The sequence below is a fragment of the Diachasmimorpha longicaudata genome, chromosome 10 (genome assembly GCF_034640455.1).
Source record: "Diachasmimorpha longicaudata isolate KC_UGA_2023 chromosome 10, iyDiaLong2, whole genome shotgun sequence".
NCBI classification, from domain to species: domain Eukaryota; kingdom Metazoa; phylum Arthropoda; class Insecta; order Hymenoptera; family Braconidae; genus Diachasmimorpha; species Diachasmimorpha longicaudata.
The window spans coordinates 1971364-1993968 of NC_087234.1; the positions used below are offsets into that span (position 1 = coordinate 1971364).

General features: G+C 37.0%; 1 protein-coding gene across 1 annotated transcript; it reads right to left on the bottom strand.

Annotated features, from left to right (window-relative positions):
- Positions 1–18494: 18494 nt before the first annotated feature.
- Positions 18495–22104, bottom strand: LOC135167059 (transmembrane protein 183). The gene is made up of 7 exons (XM_064129910.1): positions 21875–22104; positions 21699–21797; positions 21173–21247; positions 20217–20355; positions 19947–20148; positions 19147–19308; positions 18495–18984 (listed from the first exon to the last, which is right to left on the bottom strand). The coding sequence occupies exons 1-7, from the start codon at positions 21942–21944 to the stop codon at positions 18664–18666; spliced, it is 1068 nt and encodes a 355-aa protein (XP_063985980.1). The 5' UTR covers positions 21945–22104; the 3' UTR covers positions 18495–18663.
- Positions 22105–22605: the final 501 nt, after the last annotated feature.

Here is a 22605-nt window from a genome sequence, read left to right on the forward strand (position 1 = left end):
AATTCGGAGCGATCCTCATTAAACCGGTGTACGTCGAATATATTCAGAGATTTTCAACAATTGTTTGTCCTCCTTTCAACGGAGAATCACTTATTTACACTTGATGTCGAACAATACGATGCTACAAAGTAAATGTATCATTGAAGCAAGAAATGATGAGGAAGTACACATACACAAATGATAGCCCGACGGGCTTATAACCGTGGTGACAATACAAACCGAAACAAACACTTACCGGCACGCGGCGTGGTCACGTGCCACGAGACCAAAGGGATATATTACATTCCACGTGCACACACACTTGACGGGGTGATTTTCACGAAGGAGGAGAAAAAAAGAGGAACGGGGAATTAAGAGCTAATGTGAACACTGGTAGCGTGAAATGAGAAACTCATGTGGTTCGGTGCTGATCGCGTGAGGCTAATGATACTAATGATGTCGTCGAAACCCACATGCGACTGGTCCATAAAACGAAGACTCCATCAAATTTGGGTGACAGTTGAGCAAGCTGGATTGAGCCTAGATTCTCAAGGTTGAATGAAGTTTGGATGAAATTGGAAAATTCACTGTCACGCGCTGATCGCTCATTGGTTAACAGCTGCCTACCCACGTAGCAGATGAGAACTGGCCGACAATCGGCCGATGCTGGCCCAGTGTTGGCCAATACTGGCCGACCCTCGGCCCACTGTTGGCCGTTCGTCATCTCCTATTAGAGTAAGGCGGCTTTTTTGAATGCAGAACTCATTTAATTTGAAACTTTTAACGATAATTTTTGTAATTATAGCACACGTTCGGTCTTTAGTGGTTTAGAGGACCTCATGCGAGTACCACATGGAGTGAAAAGTCTGGGAAAAATTACTGCGCCGGGCACTAGAATCAAGGGGCAAAGTGATAGAATAGTAGAATGAGTTTTACTCACACATAGAAATTTCTGTAAATACTGTAAATTTTGGGAAATGTTTTGCAATTAATGATATGTGGCTTCGTGAAATTTACTAAATGGCAAGATAACACTCGCAGGTCGCGAAAAGCGAGTTCCGCAATTATTCCCAAATATTTTTCCATCACTCTCTCAAAATGAAGTCCCCTTTATCCTCCCTGACCATCCTATTGAAAAGAGCAAAAACAATATGATCGCATTACCGACCTATATAAGTTTATATTAACCCTATGAGGTCATTGTGTCCTCGAGAGATCGACTGTGTGGTCTTACGACGAAAACTCCAGTTTATGTTTATTAAATAATATAACGAAATCTTTGTTCATGGAAAGAAAGAAATCATGATGACGATGCTTTGGTTTTTGAGATTTCAAGGTCGTTTGTCAGTTCGTCGACTGCTCTCGAAGGGTGAACACATAATCATAAAATAAAACTGCTCTTACTTATATCGTCTATTTTTCATTAACTTGGATTCCAATTAATAAAATCTAATACAATCCTACCCAAAACTCACTGATAATTTGACCAAATAATATTGGAAATGCGATAGTGGTTCAATAATCAAACGTGTGAACTCTCTTTTATATCTTTTATTTTATAGAAGCTGGGGAGGATGTGAAACAAAGAAGAAAACTTTTGTAACATCAAGGAAATAAATAATAATAAAAAATAATAATCTTTTACTTTATACGCTGGAAAGGCACGACCGCCCTGCTTCGTTTCCTTAAACGAACTAACTAATAGACTAAAGGGACACAACACCCTGGACCCGATGTCTCTCATCAACAATGGTCCCACTCATGTACCTCTGTATACATTCAGAAAACTGAACACACACATCACCTTCAAACTTCCCAGAATTTTCTCTCATAAAAATGTTTTCTACTCTCAAGTGGAAACACTAGCACTGTCCTACCCATGAGCAGTCCCGTCTAAAACTAATTAGTGGATTACAAAAAAAGGGACCCTCCCCCCTTATGAAATTCGTAAATATTTGAAGACTTTAGATCAAAAAATGATACTACTAATTGATTCCTTTTTCATCTCATGTAAAATGGCTCTTTAAAAGACTATAAAACCTATTTAATGTTGTACTAATATCCCAGTTTATAATTACCGAGTTTGTAAATGAAAAAATTGGTTTCTGTAGCAGAATAAACCGTACGATTTGAATGCATTAAATAAAAAAAAAAAAAAAAGTGAAAACGCTAGAATAAAGGAAATACCAATCATCCAAAAATCCATTCATTCCATTTCGAAAATTAATTTTTGCCAAACATTCGAAATGTAAACTCCAATAAATAACTTCCCCAAAATGACATTTTGTTTGACCTTTTCAACATTCTCCATCGAAACATGTCAACGTTCACTTTCCCCTCCCCCAAAATTACCATAATTAATCCCACCGATTGAGTTAACGAGTAACATTATGATAATTGAAGTGGCTGACAGGCTTTTCTGTTTTCTCCAGCTAAAAAATAAACCCAAAAATCATCATCCCCCTCAACACACAAAATGTTTGTACCGTCGGCCATGTTTAGTGAATTGGTGAAGGGGCGTGGCAACAAACGGGGCAAAGTTGGAACGCTGGTAGCAATATATAGTAGTTGTCATGACAACGAGTTACTGGTGCTGGTTATCCGGATATCGACCTGGGGGATACCCAAGGCACAGGAGGGTTGCTAGGCTTCTGTCCGGGAGGGAAAATGTTATCACTGCTTTGTGGCGGCTAAGATAGCAACCCCCTTCTTCTCATTCTGTATCATCCATCTCTCTTTTACCCACCTTCTCTCGTCCTCATTCTCTCTATATCTCTATCTTCCCAGTTTTATCTGTCTGTATACATGGTCTAGTGGAACGTCGGGAGTTTCTTGCTTACACTCTATACCCCGACGTACCATACGTGTATACATGTATTCCATCATAACTATAGACAACATTTGGATGGAACATACTGGAATTCTCAGAATGTCTGTGTACCAGATGGAGGATATTAGATTCTTGTACAAAGTTTTTACACGGATAGAACGACTTGACGAATTTGTTCACATACAGAGAACATTACTTCACTCGACTAGGACATTTTCATTGGGGTTAACTACTTGAGAAAATAAGGGATAGATCATTATTTTGGATTTTTTGATGATTATGGGACACGAGAAAAAAATCGTTTCTGAATCAAGTGTCTTATAAGGGGAGGGAAAAAATGGTTATAAATGTTGGATTATGGATAGGGATTTACTAAATAGTATCAAATGATTTGGATGTAAACTTTAATTGTTTATTGACGTACGAAGAAAGTATATGTTGCTCTTATGATGTCTCCAGAGGAATCAACCCTTAGTGACCAAAGGTTTCACACTCTGGACCCATTTAACAAAAGGCCCGTGTTCTCTCATTTCTTTCTTTTCCTTCTCTGTTTCTGTTTATTAAAACTATTCTAAAAATTTCGGGTCTGTTCTGAGCAAAACTATGACATACTGACATGGACTAAACAGAACTATAGACAGGGGGTTAATCTTTGTCTGCACATACCATGCACTATCAATAAAAAATTACGTGTCTGTTCCGTAATCTGTCAGTCAAAACGATATTCGGTAAAATTCTGGTATAATTACGCACTTTTCCAGTGAAATTTTAGGAAAAAGGTGAGAATGTTTCGGAAAAAGTATGAAACGTTCAATAAAAAATGCGTAACGGTTCCGTAATTTTTATTGAATATTGTTTTGACTGGTACATCACGAAACAGGCATGTAATTTTTCAAGAAATTTTCTCTTCGTGACTCTTAAGGTTGTTACTATGTACAAAATTTTCTAAATAGTTTTTATTTAAATCTTGACGGTAAATACCTTTGAAAAAATCACTACAAAATGATGATGGTATGGGTCAGATTGTCCGTTTTGAATTTGAGATCGACATTTACGAAATTTGGGTAACTTTTCACGCATTTAAATGGTGAATAAACTAGGCATAAACTTTTTTCAGAGACTATCCTGCAACAACCTTACAACCTTAAGTCGAATAAACTCTTATTTTACATTCAAAAAGTATTTCTAAATTTTTTGTCTTGATCTTTCTTATGTGCATTCTCTATTATTTTGAAGAGCTCAAAATGGAGATGAGAAACTTCTAACGAAACTTTCTGGAACATGTGCTGCCGTGGGCTGTTAGACTTCACGAAATTACGTAGTTTATCTCTCATTATTTGATGATGGATCATGTGAATTTAAACACTGGCGCAGACTATTAAGGATTAAGGACATTAAATGCTCGCAGTGTGTGTGCAGTTAAGATGGCACATGGAAATAGGTGGGATGATTTAAATCTCATCTGAGCCCAGACCATTAGGTCATTTGTTTGTGTAAACACACCAAACATAGAGGACAATTGATGCTTTGGCTGGATACATACACTCTCAGTTTCTCAAACAACCGAGTGTCCATTCCCACGAGGATTTTACCAGAACAATGTGATGGTGCTTTGTATATGTAGCCGTGCTGCACATACGACGGCTGTTGAGCTACAGAAAGACTCCATCAACGATATCAATTTGGATTTATTGAATTTTTCGTTCGATAGAGTCGGGTTATAAATTGACAGGCGATTCTACAAGACATATATTAGAGTTGACATTTACAACTATTTATTTAAAATTAATTTACAGTCGGACTGAATAGGTCTTTGTACGATTTGTATTTCTTTTTTCTCGTCTTTCCAGGTGAGATTAGGGAATATTTTTATGGAAGATAATTTTTTTCATGCCAATTTCAACCAATCAAATGGTGGCATTTCCCGTCACGTGGTACAAGTAAAACGGTTGTACTTCCGATATTTTTTGGATATTTCCCTGTTTGTTGCTAAGGAATGAAAATATCCGATAAACAATTTGTACGCGTTTCAAACCCCAAAACTGTCATTAGAAAAAATCAAGGTCAAAGACTTTACCTCGACATGTGCAGATTTGGAGGAGAATCCTTGAAGATTTTTGATCAAATGATTTATAAAAATGTTCCTAATGATACGCTGAAGACAAAAGCCAGATTTTGGAAACAATTCTCTGCATTTTGTGCAGAGAGAAAATATGTGTACGCTGGAAGCCACAACTACAAAATGCCAGACATTTAATTGCTTCAAATTGGAATGAAAAAAATAATCCAGACAAATAGCCCTCGACCTTCAAAATTAATCGGATATTTTCCTCCGGTTTTCCTGCGTAGCACCGATCGGGATAAATTTCATGGCAACTCGATAGGCAGTCAATCGAGGTGCAATCGACTACCTATCGCGTTGCCATCGACCATTGACTTGTTGATCCTTACCTAGTCATCGATTAACGCGATCTGAACTGGTCGACATTATGGATTCTTCCGGCACTCATCGTTAATAAATCACAATGAGTTACCGTAAAATTGTTGTGTGGCACAGTAAAAAGGACCAGTAACAAGACCCAATAAAATAACCTGATCTAGATAGAAATTTGCTATCAATTTTTCGATTAACCTCAAATAAAAAATGATAAACCTTCAAATTTTATAGTGCTGTTTAGTAAATTTTATGAAGCCACATATCATTAATTACAAAAATTATTACACAATTTACGGTATTGATAGTATTAGATTTTAATTGGAAGCTAAGTTAATGAAAAATAGACGATTTAAGTAACAGCAATTTTATTTTATGATTATGTGTTCACACTTCGAGAGCAGTCGACGAACTAACAAACGATCTTGAAATTTCAAAATCCAAAGCATCGTCATCATGATTTCTTTCTTTCAATGAACAAACATTTATTTATATTATTTAATAAACATAAACTGGAGTTTTCGTCGTAAGACCACACAGACGACCTCTCCAGGACACAATGACCTCATAGTATTAATATAAACTTATATAGTTCTGTAATGTGATCGTTTTGTTTTTGCTCTTTTCAATAGATACGATGTTTGATGTGTGAGTAAAATACAGTCTTGTATTCTATCATTTAACTCTTCGATTTAAGTACTCGCCACAGTAATTTTTCCCAAACTTTTCTCTCCGTCTGGAATTATATAAAATATCACCAATTTTTACTGAATATTTCTCCCCGCATGTATGAATTTGATATTCAACTTGTCTCTAACCGGCTGCGATCGAAAACCCTTCGATATTCGGGGCGACAAAAGTAGGAGAAACTTTTGTCCAATCAGCAGAAATCCCCGAGGCTCGTAGATAAGGGGCAATAAAACTCTCGCGTGTGGACTGAAGGTGTCTAAGAAAAGGACATTTTTTCTGCTGACTGATGCGTGAATGAGAAGAGCTACTCTATCCTGGTGGAGAAATGAACCCCATCAGTTTGATCAATCGAAAGTGTACAAATAGAGGAAAATGAAAGAGCGATGAAAAATGTGACGGAGGAATATAAATGAAATCAATTGCCCAGCTAGATTGAAAGAGTGGATATACGGTATATGGCTGATGATATATAATGACGTGAGACGCTAACCTGTTATGGGTATTAGGGGTGCATGATAGGCACCGCGGGTGGTAATGGTTTGTGTGTGAGAGAGGCGAATGGTGAAGAGGGTGGTAAGCTGTGGGGTGAGTACGAATAAAACAATTAGGGGACGCTCGGTGTACACTTGAACGAGCACCCTCCGATTTTTTTTCTATCCTCCACCGATATATATATGTATACATATATAGATATATACATTGAATATAATCGCGAAAAAATGGATGAAAGTTTTGTGATTGACTGGGGTTTGAAAATTGCAGTGATTCATTTTAGAGTGAACTGCAATAATTAAATCCCATTGATCGTTTCATTTATCGGGTGATTGTTGACATAACTATGGTACACTGACACTATGAATGATTTTTATTGAGAGATTATGAATCACTAGAACTAATTCGAGATAAGTAAGATCATACGGAGTGTATAGATCATTTCTCTGCGAATTATGTAACTTTTATTAATTTTTGGAAACACACGGAGAGAAAAATATAATTTTGCCGATAATATTTGTTTTGTACAAACAATTGTCTAAGTTTCTATTGGAAAATCTGCTTCAAATTTTTGTCAGAAGAATATTTATTTACATGGGGAAAAAATTTTTTTTGCGAAATATCCATTTACTTCAGAGAAGTATTTATTCTTTCGCATATAATACCACAAGAGCTCCGAAATTATCGGATATTTCCCGATAGGTTCGTTGCAAACAAATGAACGTGTCAAGTTTTCCAGTCTAAAAATCACGAGCGCGAAGCGCGAGTGATTTTTCTGGAAAACTTGACGAGCTTATTTGTTTGCAGGGAACCTTGAGGGAAATATCAGATAATTTCGAAGTTCGAGTGGTATTCGGGGGATTATTTTTTGCATCCAAATCTTGGCCGATAGAATTGCACCATGAGACATAATTTTCAACGAATTGCCATTTAATCTGTCAGATACAATTGAGGGTTACTTCAACATTTGTTTTTTTTTATATATATCAACATGCAAAATTTCCAGTGTAATTTTCAAGAATATCCGCTGAAATACCGTGTTGACTATACAAAATAACGTCGAATGATGCAATCCTATTGGCCAAGATTTGGATGGGAAAAATAATCGGTGTAATTACTCTCGATGGGGATCGACTCGAATTTCAATTATGATAATCAGATTACTTTAGATGATGAGTATTTTGTACGTGACCTTGAATGAACTCTATGAATAGTTATTTAGTTTGTTTTAATTTTTGATTTTTTTGAAGAAAGAATTTCGATTAATTATTTTATTCTCGTAATTATTGCAGGAGCTCACTCAACGTTATAATTAGCATAATCATGTTCTAGAACAATATAAGTGACGCAATTCAAAACTAATCAGAATTGTCAGGGAATTATTCCGTTTCAGAAATGAAGGATTGAAAAAATAAATACTTTTCTGAAGTAAATGGATAATTGGAAAGAATATTTTTGTCTCCAGTGTGACAAAATTATATTTTTTAATTTAATAAATGGGATAAATAGATTTTCCAGATTTTTAAAAATAACTTAAAGTCAATGTTGTTAGAATCCAATGGGATCACCCGCTTTATTGAATTACTGTCATGTATTATTCAATACCACAAATAGTCATGATCTGAAGTTATAAATCCAGGAAAATACCATTTTTCAAGTAAATCCCATGATTTACCCCTATACTTTGATCGAAAAATCCATTAATATCATGACAATGCAACGTAATACCCATATTGACATTACCTTTCATCCTAAATATTCTGGGATCATCTTCAACAAAAAGAAGTAATTTCTGGTAGTGGTCTAGTGAAAATCACCCCCTAACAAACTAATGTCATGATCCCCATAATGATTGAGTCCCCCGGAACTTCCAATATTGCGGTCCACACTGAGTCGTGGCCATAAATTATTGCGGCGTTATTCACCGGCTGACGGACACAAAATGGGGCAACAATTTGTTACCGTATTCAAGGGAGGGGAGAAGTGTCACGATTTATATTGGCAACGGGTCACTCGGTAATTATGGGGGCGTGCTATCCCTGATATTTTAATATTTTCATAAAAATTCTACAATTGCTCGATTGAATCCAAATTCTTCCCTCAAGAAAATGAGAAATTAAAAAAAAATTAAATAATTATTAATGGAATTCATTCAAGGTCACGCACAAAAAACTCATCGTCTAGAGTAATATGATTATCATAATTGAAACCTAACTCGGTCCCTATTGAGAGTGCATGGTATGTGTAGAGAAAAATTAACTGTCTGTCTCCCAGGTAGGAATCGCCAAGGTTCACGCCCGGGCCAACCGTGGGTTAAGCTCGGCTGACCAAGCTTTGGTAATCCTAGACTCCACCAGGCTTGGTATCTTAGTCACACCAGAGAAAGCCCAGGCTTGGATCCTTCCCTGATATCAAACCTGGGTACCAAGCTTGTGCCAAGCCTGGGAGAAGTCTGGTTCATTCAGCCTCGGTTCATAGCCTCTCGACCAGTCCTGGGCCCAGACTGACCAACTGTCTGAAATTTATTTCTTTTTAACTAGGCGGCATGCTGATTTTACTTACACGTCAAACCAAAGGCTGGCAATGTCCTATGGTATTATGCCTAATTGTTAACCCCATATTGTTACATAAGTGTAAAGTAAGTTTTCGAATGCCACTGGGTATCTGGTTCACTTGTAATTTATCTGGATATGTTGAGTACTATAATCTGTTTGAATAAAGCCTAGGGATTTTTTAATATATGATCCTGGAACGGCGCTGGTTCGAAGGCCTGGGCCAGCCTTAATAAGTTAGCTTGGGCCAGCCCTCGTTACCAGGCCTGGCCCCACGTTACATTCCAATGCTCATCCACTATTAATCCAGGCTTGGATGCCAAGCCTGATCCAACCTTACCTAGTCTTGGAAATAGTTTGGGTGAAGCCTGGGCCATTGGTGATTTCCTACCTGGACTATAGCTCTGTTTAGTCCATGTCAGTATTTCATAGTTTTTCTGGGAATAGTGCCGAAATGATTAGAATAATTTTAATAAACAAAAACAGAGAAATAAGTGAGTGCACAAGGGCCTTTTGATAAATGGGTCCAGAGTTTGAAAACTTTGGTCACCAAGGGTTAGTTTCTCTGACGACATCATGGGAGAAAGATATACCTTCTGCGTGCCATAATAAACAATTAAAGTTTATACCCAAATCGTTTGATATCATTTAACAAATCCCTATCTATAATCCAATAGTCTCCCTTGGCAGTGATTACATCGGAGAAATAGAATTTAAAAAAATTGAATACTTCTCTGAGGTAAATGGATTGTCGGCAAAAATATTTTTTTCTGCTCCTACATTATATAATTACACAATAACTGTTATGACGTCATGTATTTTGATTCATGTCCGAGAAATAAGCGTCAACATTTGTGGATAAAAAAGATAATTTGTTTTATATTTATATCAGACAGTCATTAGAGGGAGAATCGTGCTTTCGAATATTTTAGGGCATATTAATGCAGATGCCGAACTGCATCAGCAGGTATTATATACCATGTAAAAAGTTTTCTCTACCTAAAATGGGGAGCGTGTGTCTGTCCGTTGTGTATAAATAAAACGCATCTGTTTTATCGAGCAGGTGGTGCACTGGACCGCATTTCAATTCTGCACGTAAGTGGATTACCTCCTAAAATGTTTTTGTAGGGAGTCACGTGCGACGTGTCAAAATAAGTTACTACGTATCAGTTTAGGGTTCTGTCAATAATTTTAATCGTTTAATAGTCGTGTTAGAAATTTAGGGGGGGGGGAGCGCAAAATCTCTTCAATAAAGCTTTATCCACACGAACAGAAATTTTGGGTAAAAATGAGACCTCCAGGGGGTGAGACGAGGGGCGAAGGTTAGTTTTATCATAAAAATTACGCTCTCAAGGTCAATTTTTTCTACAAAACTTGATCTAAAAAGTGGTTAATTGACATTTCGTCCCACGTTTGGCCCTCTAGAGGATTAAATTTCCGCAGAAATTTGTTTTCGTGTCTAAAATACTGGAATATGTCTTATTCACACATAAAAATACTTATGTGGGATAGATGAAATGAGTGAAGAGTGAAGGTTTTGTTCTTTCGGATATTCGCGCATGTATGAGAGAGCAATGTGACACTAGTGAACGTTGAGATTTATTTAGACGCTGAGTTTTCAATGTGATTTATGTGTTTGTTTTTAACATAAGAAATGCAAGAAAAAGGAGACGTGTCTGCCGAACATGACAACTTTATGACGGTCATGTTTCGAGTTTTTGAGGATTTTCTGTGCCCCATAACGATGGCCTTTGTCGGGCCATATGAGGTCATCCTCAGGACAGACCTTCGATTGATGAAAACTCAGGGAGAAAATTAGTGTTAAAAAAAAGGAGGAAAAACAGTGCGTTTTCGGGTGTGGAAAAGCTGTATAAAGTCAGTTGTGACTTGACCGGTTGCGCGAGAGGATCCTCTTCTTTTAAATTCATATCAATTTGAGTGGACACTATTTCAAATAAACTCAGTTACCTTTATACAATAAACAAATCCTGTCTTTTAGGATCTTGACCCTACATTATTTTATGCTCATAACAAATGTAGGAGTTCACTCAACATTATAATTAATATGCTCACGATCAAATTCTAGAATAACATAATTAGCACAATGTAAACCTAATCAGAATTACCAGGGAGTTACTCGATTTAAGAAATCACCAGTTGCGCGAGAGGATACTCTTCCTCTTTTACGTTTTTATCAATTTAACTGTATACTATTTAAAATAAATTTAGCTACCGTTTTAAAATAAACAAATCCTGTCCCTTTATAATCTTGATCCGACACTTATTAATATCAAAAATTTTGTACTACATTTTGTAATTAATGATACGTGGCTTTGTTAAATTTACAAAAGAGCATGATAAAATTTGAAAGCTTATTATTTCTCATTTGAGTTTCAAAAAAAAATTGAAATTGTTAAAAAATTATTTTCTAGATCAGTTCATTTTATTCAGCATTCCGTTATTTTTTACTGTATTCGACAACATAATCGTGACTCGTGTATTACGTCAGTGTGTTCGGAACTTTATAGCAGCAAAGCCGTTCAAAATGGCGCCATCGCAGGAGTCTCATTCCCCATAAAAGATCTTCAAAATATTCTGAATTTTGTGTTTTCCGTTATAGAGTCGTAGGAGATTAATACACGAAGAGAAAAATTCTGGAAAAATTACGCGTTCGTTCCGTAATCTGCCAGTCAAAATAATATTCCGTAACAATTACGGACTAGTTACGCATTTTTTCAGTGAACGTTCCACACTTTCCCCGGTGCGTTCTGCACTTTTTCCTGGAAGTTCACTGAAAAAGTGCGTAACTGTTCCGTCATTTTTACTGAATATTATTTTGCCTCGTAGATGCCGGAACAGACGCGTAATTTTTCCAGAAGTTTTCTCTTCATGTATGATTGAATAATATAGTCATGGAAATTAAATCATTGAAAATCGTACCTCGTCGAGTCCTGAATACCACTAAATGTTTTTTGTCCATAATGATGAGACATTTGTGGATTTGGGAAATGGGCCATTGAGGGGCAGTTTCATTGCTGTGAGGTCGCACATATCCCGGCGTATGTCAAGGATTATCTCCCCGAGGGTGCGATGTCGGCACTGCAAAAAAAGTGGTGACATCGTAGCGAAAGTCCTCCAGCTTGCTGGCTGATCTGGACTTTTCCAAGACCGAAGAGACCCTACAGGGGTTTTGAAACTCTTCCGAAAACCGTATACGCAGATGGTTGTTTTCATAATACGTAGAGATAAAAATCTGAGAATGTTTATAGTGTGATTCCAATAAAAATTACTGTGATGCATTACAATCTCGATGCAAATTGTAGACTTGAGAAAAATTACTATGCCTCATAAAAATTCAACGTCTGTTGCAACATTTCCCATGACGAAGTCCAACGTCGGCAATAATCGGCTACATTCGGCGCTCATCGTTAACCAATCACAATGAGTTACGGTAAAATTGCTGTGTGGCACAGTAAAAAAGGCCCAGTAAGAAGGCCCAATACAATAAACTGATCTAGTTAGGAATTTTGTAAAGATTTCTATCAATTTTTCATTTAACCTCAAATAAAAAATATAGACCTTCAAATGTTGTTGTGCTGTTTGGTAAATTTGACCAGACTACATATCATTAATTATAAAATTTATTGATATGAGTCTCTATGTGTGAGTCAAAGACATTCCAGTATTCCACACGGAGAGAAATATTCAAGAAAAATAGCGTATCGTTTCCGTAATTCTGGAGCCGAACCCGTTTGTCGGAAATTTTACGCAACTGCCACAGAATTTTTCCGGAAAATTTCACAATTTTTTGCTCCACTGACAGTTCTGTGCTGAATTAGCAGTTTTGCTAAACTGAATGGCCTCCGAAAAATGACGACACTGTCGCGTAAAATTTCCCAGTCGAGTCCGTCATCGACGAGTGAACTGTGAGTTCCGTAATTTTTACGGAATATTTCTCGCCGTCAGTAATTTTCCACCTGAGGGCCGGAATTCCTCACTTTCCGTGCAGGTGAGTCGACCTTGAATATACAGATCGTTCAATTTTTATCGTTACAACTGAAAAACGATGATTGCTCATACCCACACACCACACTAGCTGTAGTTCCCACCTATACAACACAAGGAAATCGATCAATTGATTCAATCCCCACTTGCATATTGTATGAAAGCCCACTGGAACTAATGCAATATCCAGATATCCATTTGAGCCGAGAGGTGCAGAACAGGAGGAGATTATAAAGTGGAAACTCCCAACAGAATGAACTTTATAAAAATGTTATAAGGGATCTAATTGGTTGGCCATTTAAGAAGATACGTCTTGGCCTCGGGGCTTTCATGCAAAACTGTAGCCAAAGTCGTAATTGAAAAGTTTCTTTTTCACAAACTGTTCGTGAGAATTTTATCATATAATTTCAAAACTATTAGGTGGAAATTGAACTTTTAAACATGATTTTTTTACGGTAATTTGGAAGTAACATCGACGGTGATATGACCCGGTAATTAATGAATTGTCATTTTTACGGAATTTAGTTGTGTGTGAGAGAATGGAAATTGTAGTTTCATTCATAAGGGAGGGTAATATATTAATTGGGATGGTCGGAGACTAATTAATAATTTTAAGTGTTTCGTATAAACAGATCGAGATGGAATATTTAAGAATTGTGTTCTCCTGTTGCGCCACCTAGCGGTGGCGTCCCTGAATTCCAGATAAAATCCGCATTCCATTCATTTCAATGAAGAAAAATATACATAGGAAAGAATTTTCCACGCACGGAGGGAAAAATTCTTGAACAATCACGTGCTTGTTCCGTCATCTACGAGGCAAAACAATATTCGGTAAAAATGACGGAACAGTTACGCATTTCTTCAGTGAACTTTCAGGAAAAAGTCCAGAACGTTCCAGGGAAAGTGTGAAACGTTCACTGAAAAAATGCGCAACTGTTCCGTAGTTATTACTGAATAGTTTTAACTGTCCGATTACGGGTCAATGTTGGTCCATGGCTGGCTAAGTGTTGGCCAAGTGTTGGCCCATGGTTGGCCGAGTGTTGGGCTAGTGTTGGCCCATGGTTGGCCGCATGTTGGCCCGTTCACACACGAAGAAGTCAGAAAGATTGTAGCATCAATACCATGGTTCCTTCCAAGACTCATTCATTACATTATTTGATAAACATTCATCTGGACAGACCTCACACCCGATAAATTCACCTCATATAAATCCACCATAGAATCCTCAAATCACCTAACCCCCGCTAAGTTGAAGTCTAGTCCACTGCAACATTAATCTGCAATTAATAACAATAGTCATCAACCACGAGAAGAAAATCTAAAAACTCAAGTGGCTATACAAACACAATCAACTACAAATCCATAATAAAATCGAATTGTTTTTCCTCTTTTCAATCTAATCCAACAAAGAGATTCTCCACAAAAATCGCTAATAACCCTCATCCTGACAACTCCAACAATACACTTCCTCAATTCCCCGTGAAAAGAGTGATTTGGCTTTGAAAATATAGCGAGTGCCGCACAAAAACTTGAAGATTGGTATAAAAGAGTTGCCTTTGACACGCAGTGTATACGACAGGTGGAGTACAGTGGAAAGAAGAATGGGACAAATGAAGCCTCCTAAATTTTCAAACACCCACAGCCTAGTCACTCCACTCCACTCCTATTCCTCTTTTCGTATCATTCTTCCTCCCTCTCTTCATTCACCCCCCCCCACCCTCCACCTCACCACCAACCCCCACCCCCACCCCCACCCGTTGGGCATTAAAACTCAACATTTGGCACTTCCAAACACGTATTCACTGGCTGCTGTGGAGGGAAAACGCTGAAGAGAGATAAACCCATTGTAAATGAAATATGGAAAATGAGAGGGAGAGTATGGGGATGACGCAAAGTCAGTGCGGGCCAATGAACTGGCTGGGCATTGTCGAGGTGTTTGGGGCAGGCCACTAGTGGGGCGTGGCTAGAGGAAAATGTGGAGAATACTGAGGGTGGATGAAAACAAGGAGCGATAACTGGGTGATGAAAGGGTGAGGTGGAGGACGAAGTGTGCCTAGGGGTGTAATATCATACCGCTAGGTGGATAAATAGACGCGTGAGATGGTTGGAAGCGGTGAGGGGGTGGGGGGGGAGAGGGGGTGACAGTATCAAATGGTTTTTCGCGGGGAAAAAAAATGAAAAAAATGGCGGTGGAGTCTGAGGGGCGGGGGAGGGGGTAGGGGGTTGGTGAAGAATATGGGAATACCGGTTGGGGGATTACGTCTGACTGGAAGGACAAGTGAAGTGACGAGGAAGGGGATGAAGGAAAGGGTGGGAAAACTGTGCTTTGGGAAAGCTAGAGTAAATAGTTTTTTTCAGGGCTGGGGGCGGAAAAGCTTCATTTTTCGGGCAGTTTAGGGGGTAGGTAACGATGGTCTGGTCGACGGGGGTGACAGGTGACTCCTCGGGGGAGTGAGAGGGGCTTTGTGGTTCGTCTTTGTGGTTTTCAGATGCAAATGGTATTTTTAAGGCTCGTCGACAGGGAATTGGATGGGCTCGTGGAGAGAGAAAAATCTGATGTTTTTAGTGAAATTTCGGAAAAATTATTAAATTAATTAAAAGTCTCCTGTGTGACAATTTTCGAGATAGTCTGAGGAAAATTATTATGATGGGTAGTAAGGTTTGTTTATCGGCTTGGGAAAACTTTTTTATCGGCCTCGTTAAAATTTAAAGACTGATGCAGCACTTTTTGTTTATAAAAAAAATGATGCAGCTTTTCTCATGACGCAGTCCAACGTCGACAGTAATCAGCTACTCGACGGTCATCGTTAAACAATCACAGTGAGTTACCGAAAAATTGCTGCGTGGGACAGTAAAAAGGCCCAATAAAATAAACTGAGCTAGATCGGAATTTTTCAAATATTTCTGTCAATTTTTCATTTAGCTTTAAATAAAAAATGATAGACCTTGAAATTTTATGGTGATGTTTAGTCAATTTTGTGAAGCCATATATCATTAATTACGGGCATTGACGGTATTGATAGAACTATTTATGTGTGAGTAAAAGACATTCCACTCATTCTCACTCATTTTTCAGACTTTTCTCTCCGTGTTGAATCAAAAAATGTTCTCACAGGGAAAAAAATATTTGGTAATATTGGAGGGCTATCAATTTTTAACAGCACATGATACCCTAAATTTCTCAGAATTTGTACCCACGTGCGAAGACCCTGTAATCTCTGCCACAGAGAGGGAAATATTGGACAAAAATTACGTATCTTTTCCTCAATATTGTACCGTCATCTAGTGGACGAAAAATTTACGGATTTTTTGCGGAGCATTCCGTAACTTTCATCTTAATTTTTTTTTTTAATTGCGATAACGTCACGTAAATTATCTCAGTCACATTTATAATCGGCGAACAAACTTAACGCCCCTAATTTTTACTAATTTTTTTTCTCTGCGCCGGTTGAATTATTTAAAAAATTACTTTATTTCCAACAAATAAAAAATCACGGAACCTGCATTTCGCTTTTAGATTACGAAATCGATAATCAAATTTCAAACGACAGTATCGCAATATTTCATCGACGATTCAGATAAAAAATAGTGAAATTTGAGGAAAAATTTCTTATTATTTTCCTAAAATTTTCAACAATCGCACTTCGTTCCACAACGCCACGTCATTTTTATTAAATATTTCCCTTCGTGCAACGAATCATTATTTTTTCTTTTTTCCCATAGAAAAAAAACAAGTAAAATGTTGCTTTTCTGGTCTCTATATTTCAAACGCAAAGTAGATATACCGATGCATTGTGGTACACTCCACCGAGAGTGAAAACTTTTTTTTACTGATGTATAATACTTTTATTTTCTGTTTTCTTTCAAACGTACATTGAGCTTCGTATAGATATGTTGAGCTGAATTTAGCTGGCTTTATTTCACATTATGTATACATAAATATCATGTGTATATGACAACATGTACGCGGAAAAAGCCCATTTCAGTTGAGAACTTACACGTTTTTCGTTTCACAAAGAACGAGTAGTTGATATACTATTTTTTTTTTCTTTATCGAAGAGTGTTCTCGGGAAAGTGCGTTACTTCAGTAAAAATATAAACCAAACCCTCGCGACCGAGCTATTCTTCCGTGAAAATGACTCCGACGAATTCCCCTCGGTGATATTAAACTGAAATTAGTGTCCAACATACTGCTTTGTATTCATGACGTTTAATTGCGTGTACACCCGCAATTAATGTCTTCAAACCTCTATTTGATAATTATTACAGCTCTCTCGAAGGGAAAAGGTGAAATTGCTCGAGAGAAGGGAGAGAGCTATATGTGGGGCACTAGAAAAATCACAGATTGCATAGTAAACTTGACGGTGAATTGTTCAATACACGAGGACCATGAACAATGCCAGATTTTGAGGGCTCGTTCAAGAATATAATTATGGAATATTCGTGTCTAGTGAGACGAATTAACTAATGTCTTACAATTTTAACACGATAGATTAGTTTCTTTGAAAAAATTGCCGACGAAAAATAAATTTCAAGAAAAATAACCAACACGAGGAGATAATATTTCCCGACAAAATTACGAGTGTTGTAATTAAGAAAAATTAATGTCCACTAATCGGTTATCAAATAATGAATTATGCAAACGAGTAAGAAGAGATCAATTAACAAATTAACGACCAACAAATCACCGATTATGAAATGATCGATTAGGATTAAAAAATAATTTATTATTTTCAGGGATCAGTCGTGTGGAGTGACTCACTAATTTCGCTTTTTCTATAGAATTATTTATGTTTAATTAATTATTCTATCGCACATTTTCACCATTCGTTGTTGACATGGACGACAGATGAAGCCGTGATCAGGCGATTTTTTTATATTTTCGCAGTAACGGATATTGGTCAGTTAAATCGTGGTGTAATCGTCAGATAAAAAACACAATATCTTTCTTACCGACAGGGGACATGATCGTATATTGCTCTTGAAGTACTGAGTGACTCTAAGAAAAGGCGGGATTTTTCGAACAAAGATTATAGAGAATATAGCTAACGCTTATGGAACTACGATGGTGAACGTGCCTTGTTGGTGAGGCATTACCACGGAGAACGTGGCAAACTGGGGTGTAGAGGCCCAGGAGCAGAAAAAACGCGAAAGCCGTCAGAACGGATTTTAGAACATTCCCCGAGCCCTAGATAAATCGCAAATGGTCTCACGAGTTGAATGGCGTCGGCCAAATTGCGCTAGCTATACTATTTCCAAAGATATTGACGAAAAACGGTGTGATCCCAAATCCGGGGCCTTTTTGCTCTAGGAGGCATCGGAGCCGAGAAAAATGTCGCAAATTACGAATATGATGAAACGGCTTTGGATGCCATGCAAACTCATTCGACGATCGATTTGCAAATTTTCCATCTCGAAAATTTTAATCGATCCTCTTGTCGAACCATAATACGTTGCACTAATAATGACGCTCATTTATGAAATAACAAAAGGTGATTTATTTCCTCTGCGATGAATGGTTGAAAAATTATATATATTGAATCAAATAATTTGATTGAACAATGAAACAAATAAACTGAAAATAGTCCATCCAACTGTCATTTTTCCGCTAAATCTGGTAAATTTTTTCAACCCATAACTTAAAAAAGAATTCTAATCGCACGAAGCCTGTCAAAAAATGATCAATCAGACTGTGGTAAGGATGGTTCGTGCAGTTGCAGTGGTGAATCAAAGAAATTCGGTGTGTCCCAGGATTCCGCAATTGGTTGTAAAATTGTTGAGTCAGTGTCCTGATGAGGATAGCACGGATGCCACCAATCTAGAACTTTACAATCGACGACTGCACTCAATACGACAACTTGAGTCGGTGTTTTTGGAATGAAATTCGTGCCAAAACTCAGTTGGAGTCTGTGGTGACCTAAGCCGGGGGATAGGTCGAGCTTCACAGTCTGGAGGATAAGTCCAATCACCAGAGGTACCAGGCTGTATTTCTGGCAAACAACCTGCAATTTTAGTAGATTTCTTAGAGTAGCAAAATCTTCATCGATCCAGTAACCATTTTACTATATGAATAAATCATATGAACAAATGTTGTTGGGGGTGGGGGCATCAAATCACTCTCTTCGCGTCTCATGATGGGACAATTGAAGTTTCAATCTACTTACACGAAGAATTCGGCAGCCGTCCTCTGAATTCATGGAGACGTCCTCAAGCATTTCAGTGAGATCAGATCTCTGCTCATCATCCCAGGTGATCCTTTTTTTCGGGACACGGGAGGAATTTATCTCCTTGAGTTTAAAATAGAAATACCAACGGGTCTTACCTTTCTGAAAATACATAAAACACAATTGATAATGACAACTGACGATTTTTTTTCCGATGTGAGGTGCCTTCCGCTCCCAATGTTTCTTTTCTCAATCAGAAGATAACTGAGAATGTGAACAGTATGTGGAGATTTACTTCAATCTAATTACTATTGACTCCTTAAAAGGTGAAGAGCAGTACAGAATTTTGTCTTCATTAATGTTCTAAATTAAAAAATTTGTTTTCAATAGTTTTTTGTACATCAACGAAAAAAATCTCAATTGACTGAGTGTCAGCTTAGAATATTCACTTAAATGACATCAAAACTCATTTCTTATGATTTTGTGCGGTGAAAATGTGTGTGAAATGCGGTAGTTCTAATTCATTCAGGTCGACAAAGACAAGCGTTCCTGTAGGAGACAAGAATTATGGAGAAAATCTAACGAAATTAATTGAAAAGAAATTCTCAACTTCAGGAAATTATGCAAATAAGCAATGAGAAGTGATAACAGTAAATGATGAGCAAAATGAATATTTGAGAGAGCTCTCCTAATTCATCAACAAAAAGAATTAGATGCATATACTGTAGAAGAGCAACTCTTCACTTTCTAAAATTATTATAATCTAAATGAAATAGTGTATACGCCATTTCGATCCTTACTTTATGCCACATGAGAGAACAACGTCGCTTAATAAGCGAGTGAGGCTCCCCTTGTTCAGAATACGAATGATTTCCTGGTCTATCGGCCGACGGAAAATAAGTAAAGTGCAAAGTTCTAATTACACAAGCACGCAATCCATAAGGTCTCACCATACACGCTGGAGTCAACCTTTCCGGCAAATTTTCAGTTTTCTTATAAAATCTGGAAGAAGAAAAGAAAATAAAAAATGACGAAATCAATCTTGACTGTTTTATACATTTTTTTCGTACCTTTTGTAAAGGTGAAACCAAAATTTAGCGGTTTTAACGACGTGATTAGAACTCTTGCAAATTCTTGCAAATTTTCCAACTGCCTCGGGTGCAATGTACTCTGATATCAGAAACCACAGGTCCAGGGGATAATCGATTCCTAAAACAATTTTATAATATTACTTGACTAATTATTTATATTTACGTTCAACACAAGAGCTTTGCATTTTTTTAATTCTATTCAAATGGAAAACATGATTGCAGTTATCATAGGAAGAATCTTAAATTCGGTTTAAGCTCAAACTGCTGGTGGGTTTTCAAATCGTCGGTAAAATTTGAAAAAAAATTATAGTGGAGTATGCCATAACGATAACAGGTGGACGATGGAAATTCATGAGGTTTTATGACATTTTATCCTTTTTACTGACCAATAAAGAGTTGTTTAATAGCTTAGGAGCATTGAAAATATCTCCATACGTTACTATAAAGCTCTTGGCTTCACCAAATAAAGCAGTTTTTCAAAAACATTTGCAATTTACTATTTTTGAAATAACGATTCCAAATCAATTCCAACATACAATTTACCATTTTCCATTCGGAATTTCTATTTCCAAAATTGAATTGTAAATTAAAAATATAACAACTGATGCATCTGATGTAATATATGTAATGTAAATAACCCTTATGGGTTTTTTAACTTCAAATTAGAATCTAAAGAATGACGCAAATTATCTATCTTTTCCTGGACTTTTTATAATTTTATCGTATTTTCAAGCATAAGCAGTCAAAGGAAAACAAAATTTCCAGAACAGTCAATCGAATCGAGAGTCGTAGAATTGGAATTGGACGAAGGTTGAAGCAAATTCATATCTATTGTGCCTTAATTTGAAGTTAATATATTTAGCATTCAACAATCTGCCTCAATCTACTCCGGCTTCCGATTAAAACATTAATTAATTAATTAAATTTCGTCATACCACTGGCATCGTCTTCTGATCTTTCAACCGCTTTATTTTTTCTCCTCGATCGTGAATGCTTCTTCATTTGTTCTTCTGAAATACATTTGATTAAATTCAATAAAACAGTTGAAACGAAAGTCTTGAATTACCACTCAAAGGCAGAAAGTATCCACTTCCTGTGCAGGAGTGTCGAAAATTATTTTTGCGATATTCTATTGCTAAAGAGTCTCTGACAATAGTTAAATGACTTCCATGATTTTTTTTTCTCTTTCTATAGTCATTCTATAGCCCCAAGGTGTAATTCCATGGTGTTCATTATCACCATACCAGTTTTAATAAAAATGTATCCATTTTACCCTGCCCTTCCCTATTTTTCTCAATTTTTTGTCTCTACTTCAATCACTTCTCTGACATAAACTCAACAAATTCTATTCCAACTGTTCTCTCTGAAAGTTCTTGGTGATTATACATCAATTATCTGCAATTTTATGTATTCAGAGTAAATATGCATCCATACGTCGCATCCAACATGAACTGAACTAACCTAAAACTTCTGATTCTGATCCTGTATCGTTTTTTGCAGCAGCTTTCCTCAGTCTATTATGAACACCGGGGGAATCAGCGAAATCATTAATGGTAACGTCTGAAAAATAAAGTTTCGAATAATAAGTACAAAGGGGAAAAACATTGACAAGTCAATTCGACTACAGCGATAATGACCTCCAGACGAGGAACTTGGCTTTTTCCTGGGTGTGAGCTTCTTGTCAGCCTTCTTGGTCGGTCCCGGCATTTTATAAAAAACCTAATATTGTTGGATTCTACACTTGTCACAAGCATGATTCAATTTTTGAAATACAGTTAAATAATGAAGGTGAAATTAGAGGGAGAGAAGGTGAACACGAATCACCGCGGTCCTCCATCGTTGATCCACTCGTGAATGCTCGTGAAAGCTCGGAGGCTCAGTCTCTGTCCAAATTATTGGTCGAGTGGCACCACTGAACATGAAATTACGTACAAATTATTCTCTAATTGATTTCGACTTCGCCAAATTCGATACGTTGAGAATTCCACAATTTCATATCGCTAATAAAAATTTTATGAATTTTTCTTTCAACAATCTTCCTGCAAATTTGGTACCTGATATTGAGGGAAGTCTTCCAGAGACATCATCTGACTACTGACTTTTTTAATTAACTACAGAAGAAATAATTTTTTTATTTTGACGAAACCTAAATTCCGAGAAGCAGTTATGATGGCCACAAGTCGGAAATTAGGTTTCATAATAATCAAATATAACATTGAATGCAATAAAAAAAGCAATTTCGTCACGTGACCCCCTCTTAAAGAAGGCCCTTAAAAAATATGAAATGGGGAATAGAAAAAGGAAAAATATACCCCCAATTGATTTACGATGAGAACTCAATTAAGGTAATAACTTTTCTGGCTTTGAA

Bases quoted from the DNA above. Each gene is read 5' to 3' on its own strand.
- LOC135167059 (XM_064129910.1), bottom strand. From the start codon at position 21,944: ATGCCGGGACCGACCAAGAAGGCTGACAAGAAGCTCACACCCAGGAAA. The intron at 21,248-21,698 runs GTTAGTTCAGTT...AATGTATTTCAG, and splicing joins ATCAGAATCAGAAGTTTTAG to AAGAACAAATGAAGAAGCAT. The intron at 20,356-21,172 runs GTATGACGAAAT...AAATTGTTTTAG, and splicing joins ATCAGAAGACGATGCCAGTG to GAATCGATTATCCCCTGGAC.